Below are 9,185 nucleotides of genomic sequence, written 5' to 3'. Positions count from 1 at the left end.
TCGATATGAGCTAAACCACCAAAGAAGGACCAAGACCACAGTGAATGTGACGCTGAGACTTAAATTCCCTTGCCTGGATGGTGAAAACTGATTAAGTAAAAATACAATGCATTGAGACCGTTTGCCAATAAGTAAAAAATAAACATCCATCCATCCACTATCTGCACCGCTTATCCTCAGTAGGGTCGCGGGGGTGCTGGAGCCCATCCCAGCTATCTTTGAGCAATGGGCAGGGGACAGCCTGAACTGGTTGCCAGCCAGTCGCCGGGCACACAGGGACAGACGCTTTGCTCGCTCATTCACACCTAGGGATAGGGACAATTTGGACTGGCCAATTAACATGCATGTTTTTGGAATGTGGGAAGAAACCGGAGTGCCCGGAGGAAACCCACGCAAGCACGGGGAGAACATGCAAACTCCACACAGGAGGTTCGATCTCATAACCTCAGAACAGTGCCGCACACGCGCTAACCACTGCGCCGCCGTGCTGCCCACCTTTCATTCAGTAGGCAAAAATACGTTAAAACTACTGTACAGATTTTAATTTTTATTAATAATCATACAGTGGAAATATTAGTATTTCTTTTACACAGTGGAATCCATACCTAGTAGTTGCCACCATGTTTGCTGCTACTCAGTGATCATTTGGCTGTGGATTTCCACAACAGTGCCCTGCAATGGTCAAATATTACACACTCGGGTTTTAATCCTTTAACATGGATTAGGGGATTGGACATGTAACAGTCCTGTCAGCCATTGTCTGCGTTTCTGTTTAGGTTGAGGGGGCGGAACAGAAAGTGATGCGATACACACGTAAGCAGTATCATTTCGCCACACTTTTCAACTTAAACCAAAAAAAACCCCAACAAAATATTATTGAGGATTTTTTTTTTTTGCAATGTAAGAAAATCCCAAATTGCACTGAATGAGTTAAGCATATTCAGGAAATCTTTACAAATATTTTTATCACCCAAACTGACCAAATGTAACCCAAAAGTAGACATATTATACATTATTTCCTCATTATTGATCCACATTTCCTTCACAGCAGAAAGTTTCACCAATTTCTGCCAACCGTCTATTGGCCCAACAGAGTTTGTACATATTTTGGGGATAATCGTGATTATGCTGCAAAAAAGGAGTACCAAAGTCCATCCACTTCGGCACAAAAACATCATGGAAATGTAATCAAGTAAAGGGAATTCCACTTCCATTTGATACTATGCATGTGAGCGCACAGCTCTCACGGTCAAAGATTAAGTCTTGTTAAATTAATCCATTTAGCACAAAGAATGCAATGCGATATGTCCACAATGTTCTCAGCATTGTGTCATAAACTGTGCCAAAACACCACGCAACAACTACAGCATTATCAAGTGGCAGGCAAGAACAATGTGTACAATATATCCCAAGTACTCATAGCAAGATATATTTGTTGAAAAGGGAAAAAAAAACTTTGATTTTGCGGTTTATACCACAGGGGTGTCAATCAGTTGTAAGGGCCAAATAAAATACTGAGCGACAAGCTAAGGACCAAACTGATGGAATGTCGAAACCTTTGAAAATGATACATATAGTCTAAGGAAACTAATTGAACCTACCGAAAAGCTAAGTAAAAATATTCCCATATGATCAGATAAACACAATATTTTTTATGGCTTTGTCAGTGGCGAATACCATGAACACAACACGAAGAGGGAGCTCCGAAACAAATGGCGATTGGAATGAACAGGTATTACATACAACTTATTGCTGATTGCAGAAATAGTGACTTTGATTAGCTTGTGGCTAGGGAACTTGCAACAGTTTTGTCTGAATTGCGTGCTTCGACCTGCAGTTACAGCGTGCTTTCCTTCTCTGCCTGCTTTTGGGTAGACAATTATTGCTTTTCGTGTGTTTTTCGCCGTGTGTCCCAGATACGGTATAATATAGTCCAGCTAGTTCCCCGTTAGCCTCCGGGCCGCAAAAGGCTTCCAGATTTGTTTGCTCCAAGTGAGCCCCTGTTAGCAGCAAGTTAGCCTGCCGTTTATTCCCAGACAGGTTCGTGTTTGTTAACGTAACCTTTTCCGTTGTTTGTTCCCGGTTAGCTTGGCTGCTTATCGTGTGTTTGTGGTCGTCCAGTTTCGCGTTTTTCTTCTGAGGCCGCCTTTTGTTGATGCGTCCCGGTTAGCAGCCGACTATTCTGCATTGTTTTATTCCCGGCTGGTTTTGCATTGGCCGCTGTAGCAGCTTTGTGTTATTATTCACCCTTTGTTGTAACATTATTTCAGAGGTGGCCAACCCGGTCCTCGAGAACCACATGTCCTGCATGTTTTTGGAGTTCATCTGCTCAAATACAGGTGAGTCTAATCACCTGGGTCATTATCAAGCTCCCACTCACCTGAGTTGGAGAAGAGAAACCTCTAAAACATGCAGGACATGCTCTTGAGGACCAGGTTGGCCACCCCTGCATAATTGCATCCACCTGCTTGCAATGACTAGGCATTCTCCACAAAACTACCAAAACTTGGCTTAAAACACTTGTAAACTCTCAAACTAATTAACAAGTAGACCGATATGGTGACTGGCTCACGCGGGTGCCAGTGTTACTCTGATGATGTCACAGATCAGGAAGTCAAAGACGAGAGAGAATGTCTTCAAAATGCATCATCTCTAAAAATAATTGGAATGAGTTTTATATATATATATTCCATATATATATAAATAATTCAATTGTACTATTGTTCTCACATTTTGCATGTTTTAGAATTTGGGTATACCTTAAAGAGACTTTTGTAAGTAGTAATGGAATTTGCTAATATGTACAATGATGATAATAATGCAGTGTTCATTTTACCTCTGAAAAGTGATGGGTCCTGGGGACTCGCATGCTCAAAAACCTATGGGTCCCAACAGAGATCTATGGGTCCCCAAAATTTAGTGTGCTCCATGCACTTACAAACTGTCGTATTTTCCCTTAAAAAATACAAAAAAATCTTTTTTTTTTCCAAACATATTTATGTAGTTTAACATGTTATATTGTACATGTGTTTCCTTATATCATATATATTGTTAATGGACATTTTGTTGTGAGACACTAAGTTGCTCGACATGAATGGTTTATCATTAAAAAAAAAGTTCAAAAATGAATTCGCTTGGACGTTCACTGTAGAAGGAAAAAATACATGCAAATATAATTCAGCAGAATAATACATTTTCTTATTCAAATTAAGAATTAATTTTCTGCATTAAATTATTGTTGGTAATATACTGATTAAAAGGGATCACCACAAACCTGTCTTTTTTCATGTTCTCCTTTTATACTTCCTTTTTTTCTTAACTTCTTTATACAACATAATCATTCGTAATATAAAGCATCAAAGCAAGTGAGACGTTTGAGAGAAGGCTCTCTTTAATGAGTTGAGCCGAAAAAGCCGGTTCTCTAAAAAGAAACGGACTTTCACTACACTCGAACTGGGGATCGGCGTGCAGACGAAAACTCGAACCGCGAGACCAAGACAACTTCTGCCAGATCTGCCTCACGAAAAGTTTGGAGTGCGGTAAATCTTTGCTAAAAAAATGATAATGACAATTTCGTGTCAAAAAAGTTGTGTCCCGGGGACGCACGTTGATTTGACACGATGCGTCCCCAGCAAAAATAATGCGTCTAGGACGCAGGCAAATACACTGATAATGATAATAATAGGTGGCATGGAAGATGATTGGTTATCACATCTGCCCCTCAGTTCAGATGTCCCTGGTTCAATTCCAAATGGTTCTTCCTGTGTGGAGTTTGCATGTTCTCCCATTGCCTAAGTGGGATTTTCCTTATGTATTCTTCACATATTCCCAAAAAAATGCATGGAAGGTCAATTGGCTGTTCTATAATTGTCCCTTGGTATGAATGCATGTCTGAATGGTTATTTTCTTGCAGATGGGTGTTAAGTGCATCGTAATAGTGCAATTAAAAAAATTCCAAACTAAGTTGATAACTAATACCAATTTTTCAATGCAATACCCATTTTTCAATACAAATGGCAATATATTTTCAGTATTTCACACTTGTTTACAGTGCTAATAACCCTGGGGAAGGAACCGTCTCTGAGCTAGTCCTTGTTTAAAAGGGACCCGTAACATCTACCGGGAAGCAAGAGGTCAAAAATGTGGTGGACGGGGTGAGTGGGGTGCTTTGTAATTTTTGGCTCTGTTGCACAGCCAACAACATTGGAATTGGTAATGACATTGGAAAATATATACTGTATATCTTTACACTAACCAAAGAAGTGATGACAACTAATTGTCATGCCCGCTGTTACACCTCAAAAGACAGGAGAGCAAAAAAAATATTTTCTTATTTATTTCAGATGGTTTCTGACCCATGATAGCCAACGTGTTGTCAGACATTTTGTGACTTTCTGAATACATCATGTGGAGTGTTAGGTTGGTGTCTGCCAAAGGGGAAGAAAGAGACAAGCAAAATGCAGAGAAATCAGACATAAAAGCTTTTTGAACTTAACACCACACTCAACTCTTGATTTGAATTTTAGATTCACTTTCACAATGTTGTGAAGCCGTTACCTCAGCAACCGGTGGCTTCATTGGGACTCCAAGCAAATCCCGCAGCTGATTTCTAATGGGGCGCAGGGAGGCAGGCTCACTTTCCCTAAGAAAGTCCAATGAAATAAAGAAACATGACATGCTCTTACATAGGTAACAAAACACAGAAGGTAACTAAAGCTAACTAAACACAGCTTGTTACCAGTTTGTGTCACTTAGCAGGGTCAAGACCTCGTCCAGAACCTCGGGATCGACAACGTCGTCGTAAGTCAGAAGCATCTCATACATCAAGCTGGATGTAGTCGTTCTTACCTGCGAACACACGCATTTCATTCACATGAATACGATGCTCAAATATGTTTATTCTGTTTTTAATGATTGAAACCTGCAAAGGAGACTGGACAGTTCTGATTTGACTATTATTGTGCACTGTTTGCATCGTTGTCACCATTTGCCATTCATGTTGTTGTTCTATGATTTCCAAACCGTTTACAATGTATCTGCTTTTGTTGCCTAGGAGATTTACTAAAAAGAAAGGGGTCATGGGAGGAATTTCCTAGCTGAGGTTTGGGCTCTCTCTTCTTTTCTCCTTGCAAGTTCAAAATCCATTGATGTGTTCTTACCCTATTTTGATTGTGTACTAAATTCAGGGTTCGTTTTTAAGAACTATATATCGGTGATTTACATTTACCATGTTTAAAGATTTTTAGATCTAGAGAAAATCACGAATACATTTTGGGATCTGAACAATACAGGTGTAAATATTTTTTGAGACAAATGTTTCCCTATAAAGATGTTGGGTAAAATGACGGTAATATGAAGCTTACATTTTCAGTTCCAGGAAGTTCTTCTGATTTCAATTTACCACTGGGAAACACAATCTTAATTTTTTTTACATGACCCATATTAAATATCTAAAATTGATATGTAATTATTGCACTAATAAAATGTCATTGCGCCCTTTTTAGCTGTAGCATGGGCCTGTACCCCTGCGCAGTGTGGGGCGATGGAGCTTAATAGGACAATCATACAAACTAATGCCAGCGGCCGTTAATCACAAGGCAAAAAGAAATGTCATGGCAAAACAAAAACACCAAGACAGTAGTGTCAGTTTTAAGCAGACTTGATGTGAAACATGGCCACAATTGTAAGCATTTACATGCATTTCACCCAAAATTCAAGCACTTTACAATCCTTGAAAACACAACATTAAAATGCAGACATTTTCAAAGATTTCAAGCACCCGTACAAACCCTCTAGACTTGAAAATGATCACATTGGAAATCCTAATTTGATAGAAATCGATTATTGAAGCCGTATGGCCTAAAACCGCATACCACAAGGTAAGAATGGCATAGGAGCATCAGCAGCTGGGAGATGATCTCCTTGCGCACTTCCCCGGGGAACTGGATGAGGCCGCAGTAGCTGGCAGATGTGACAGAGACATTAACGTCAACATGTTTTTTTTTTTTGTTTTTTTTTTTTTTAAATTCAACAGGACACTCACACGGCGACACAAGCGCGCAGTTTGTATACGTCGGTGGATCGTTTGACCACTTTGCACAAGGACAGCATGTCAACGCAGAACGGATGACTTGGTGCCCAAAAACACAACACATCCTTAAAACATTTCTACAAAAAGTGATGAGCTTAAATAGTGCAAGGATACTCACTTTTCCTCCGTGGTGAGGATGGTAAAGCAGTCGTGGGACAACAAATAGTTCAACATATTGAGGAAAGGGAGGGAAATCCTGCAAAGCACATTTAGTTCAGAGAAAAACACAATTACAGTACTTTGTCAATTTTTTTTCTGAGTAATTGATGAATTTCAACATTTTTATTATACATGGAGAGGGATGGGCACCACCAGGCTGTACCTACCCAAGACACACCACAGGAACTGGTGCCCCAAAGACCCAATGGGCTAACGGATCCAACTAACGATAAATCTTACTTCAAAAACATTGCATTATTAAAAATTGCATATGTTTCCGTAAATTAACAACAAATCACTGATTTTGTCTGTCAAAGTTCCTAAAAATGCTGATCATTATTTCTTAAGGCACGTGTTTTATTTGGATCGCAAAACTCAAACTATCGAATTTCATGGAAGACTAAGGTGATCACAGAATGTTTATAAAGGAGAGTCTAAAACGCAGAATTTAGGCAATCTAAATTGAATATCAGTTGATATGATTTTGGAAGGGACAAGGCAGGTGGTTTTACTTCTGCTCTCATGGTGATTGCTCACATTGTTATTTCTAAGATACGAAGGAGAACAGCAATGAATTTTATAGGGACAGTGTGCTTTATTTCACCACTAGAAGACGCTGTATTGTGTAGTACAAACAAAAAGGGCTAAATAGTGCAACGCAGAATATGAACTACGGAGATTCAAGGGCCGACAATCACATTCAGCCCCCCATAGGTGAGGCTCATGTTATGTCATATACATGCAAATGTCTCCACCTACAATTATTTAAGAAAATGCACGTTTATACGAGTTTCTGTATTTTTGCTTATCATTATTATTACTATGGCAGCACAGCGGCGCAGTGGTTAGCGCGTGTGCGGCACAGTTCTAAGGTCTCGGGAACCTCCTGTGTGGGTTCAAATCCAGCTACCGGACTTCCTGTGCGGAGTTTGTATGTTCTCCCCGTGCTCGCGTGGGTTTCCTCCGGGCACTCCGGTTTCCTCCCACAATCCAAAGACATGCATTTTCAGGTAGATTGGCCGGTCCAAATTGTCCCTAGGTGTGAATGAGCGAGCGAGTTGTCTGTCCCTGTGTGCCCTGCGATTGGCTGGCAACCAGTTCAGGGTGTCCCCTGCCCACTGCCCGATGATTGCTGGGATGGGCTCCAGCCCCCCCGCGACCCTACTGAGGATGAGCGGTGCAGCTAATGAGATGAGATGAGATTATTATTACTTTATTTACCACTTGGAGGTGCTAAAAAATAAATACCGTCTCTTTAGTGATTTGTCCTTTTATTTGTAATAAATATACTGCATACCTATTTTGATGTTACCTTTACAAATTTTTTAAAAATGTCTAACTTTTAGGACTGTATTATATATTTTACTATAATTTCACACACAGCAGTAAAATTGTACACATAACATTTCAGATTAAGTTTTTTTTTAATTATAAAATACATTGATATATTTTTCATCGAGAGGAAATATTTGGATTTATTTCTGGTGAATAAAGTTGTTCTCAGTACAACAATGTTTTTATTAAATGAAAAAAAACTTTATTAATAATAATTTTGATTTTAGAGGGCAATATTATTTATATAATCTAAACTACTTTATAATACCCGAATTGTGTGTGTATGTATGTGACTTATAGGCTGTGAAACGGCAAAACATTTCCACAGTTGTACTTTAGGTCTCCTCAAGTGTCTTTAGCTAAGTTTTGTGTCAATGCACCCCCATTAAAAAGCAAAAAAATCAATAAACATTTGCTTTTGTGTGGTCTGCTTTTATAGGGTCTCTAAAACCCTCTAGTAACCAAATTGGCTCCTGTTCATCAACCACTCTAAGCAGCCAAATGCTATATTGTATCGGCTTGACAATGCCGGGCCATTTTAAAATGTAATTGTTTTTAATGAAAAATAAAGCAATAAAAATAACGAATGCATGGTTTAATTACATACTTTAGATTTTTGATACAATTTCATGAATCGTTTATTTTGTCATGTCTTTTGTCATGTATTTTTCTCATCTGTTTTTGCTTATTATTTAAATCATTTTTTTTTGTAAAAAGAATTAAGTTTCTTTTATTATTAAGAGGTGCTTTTAACATGTTTAAAATGTATGCGTCTGTGTGTGACGTAAATGCTGCTAAAACAAGAGCTGCTTTTTGTACCTTGTGTTACGCACGTTTTCCTTCAGTATTCTAATTAATGTGTCCATAGCAAAATGCTCTAGAGCTTCTCTGTCTGTTTGGATCTCACGCAAGTAGTCCAACAAAGACTGCGCTGAAGCCGCCACCTGAAAAGAGGCAAAAAATAATGTCACATTATAGGAGTGCTTTTCGATTATTTCCTTTCACAACCCCCGACCCAACTCGGAAGAAGAAATCTTTTTGCACCCCCCGTTGCCAGTATTTCAACACATAGCAAGCACACTAACATTTCCTTGTCTGACACAGTGGTCAAAGTGGAGGGCTATTTACGTTTTGTCAAACTTCCAAGCTTAGCTTTCTGGGGGAAAGTTTTGTTTGTCTCTTTACCTCGTCTCTCTTCACCTGTCTCCTCAATGGTGTTGAATATCTTTTGATGGAGTCAATTGGGGTCTGCTCCATTTCGTGTCTACACTTCATAGTCAATGTTTATACTTGTGGAGGCTAAATATAAACAAAACACTGTCAAAACAGTAACACAGCCCAAAGGATCATTGGCTGCTCTCTGCCCAGTCTGGAGGACATTGCCTGCTTGCGGTACCATAGCAAATCCACCAGCATTATGAAAAACACTTCCCACCCTGGACCACCAAGTTTTTGACTTGTTGCCCTCTGGTAGGGCGCCACACGTCCTTCAAAACAGGCTCAGAAACATTCTTCCCCAGGGCTATCACCACCCTTAACAATTGCTCAAAACTGTGAAAACATAACTTGCGACTTTTTTTGTTGTTGTTGCTGCTAAATT

General features: G+C 39.4%; 1 protein-coding gene across 1 annotated transcript in view; it reads right to left on the bottom strand.

Annotated features, from left to right (window-relative positions):
- Nucleotides 1-4,318: 4,318 nt before the first annotated feature.
- Nucleotides 4,319-9,185, bottom strand: part of tbcd (tubulin folding cofactor D) — a 38,234-nt gene continuing 33,367 nt past the window's right edge. The window contains exons 33-39 of the mRNA XM_088342279.1: nt 8,405-8,529; nt 6,210-6,287; nt 6,044-6,130; nt 5,874-5,961; nt 4,739-4,848; nt 4,558-4,642; nt 4,319-4,427 (exon numbers count right to left, since the gene is read on the bottom strand). Of these exons, the coding sequence (XP_088198405.1) occupies nt 4,416-4,427; nt 4,558-4,642; nt 4,739-4,848; nt 5,874-5,961; nt 6,044-6,130; nt 6,210-6,287; nt 8,405-8,529 (585 nt within the window). The 3' untranslated portion in view covers nt 4,319-4,415. The remainder of the gene's footprint in view (nt 4,428-4,557; nt 4,643-4,738; nt 4,849-5,873; nt 5,962-6,043; nt 6,131-6,209; nt 6,288-8,404; nt 8,530-9,185) is intronic.

Source organism: Urocampus carinirostris, chromosome 1 (assembly GCF_059441175.1).
Source record: "Urocampus carinirostris isolate Australia breed hairy pipefish chromosome 1, RoL_Ucar_1.0, whole genome shotgun sequence".
Classification (NCBI taxonomy): Eukaryota; Metazoa; Chordata; class Actinopteri; order Syngnathiformes; family Syngnathidae; genus Urocampus; species Urocampus carinirostris.
This window is presented reverse-complemented; position numbering and strand designations above follow the sequence as displayed.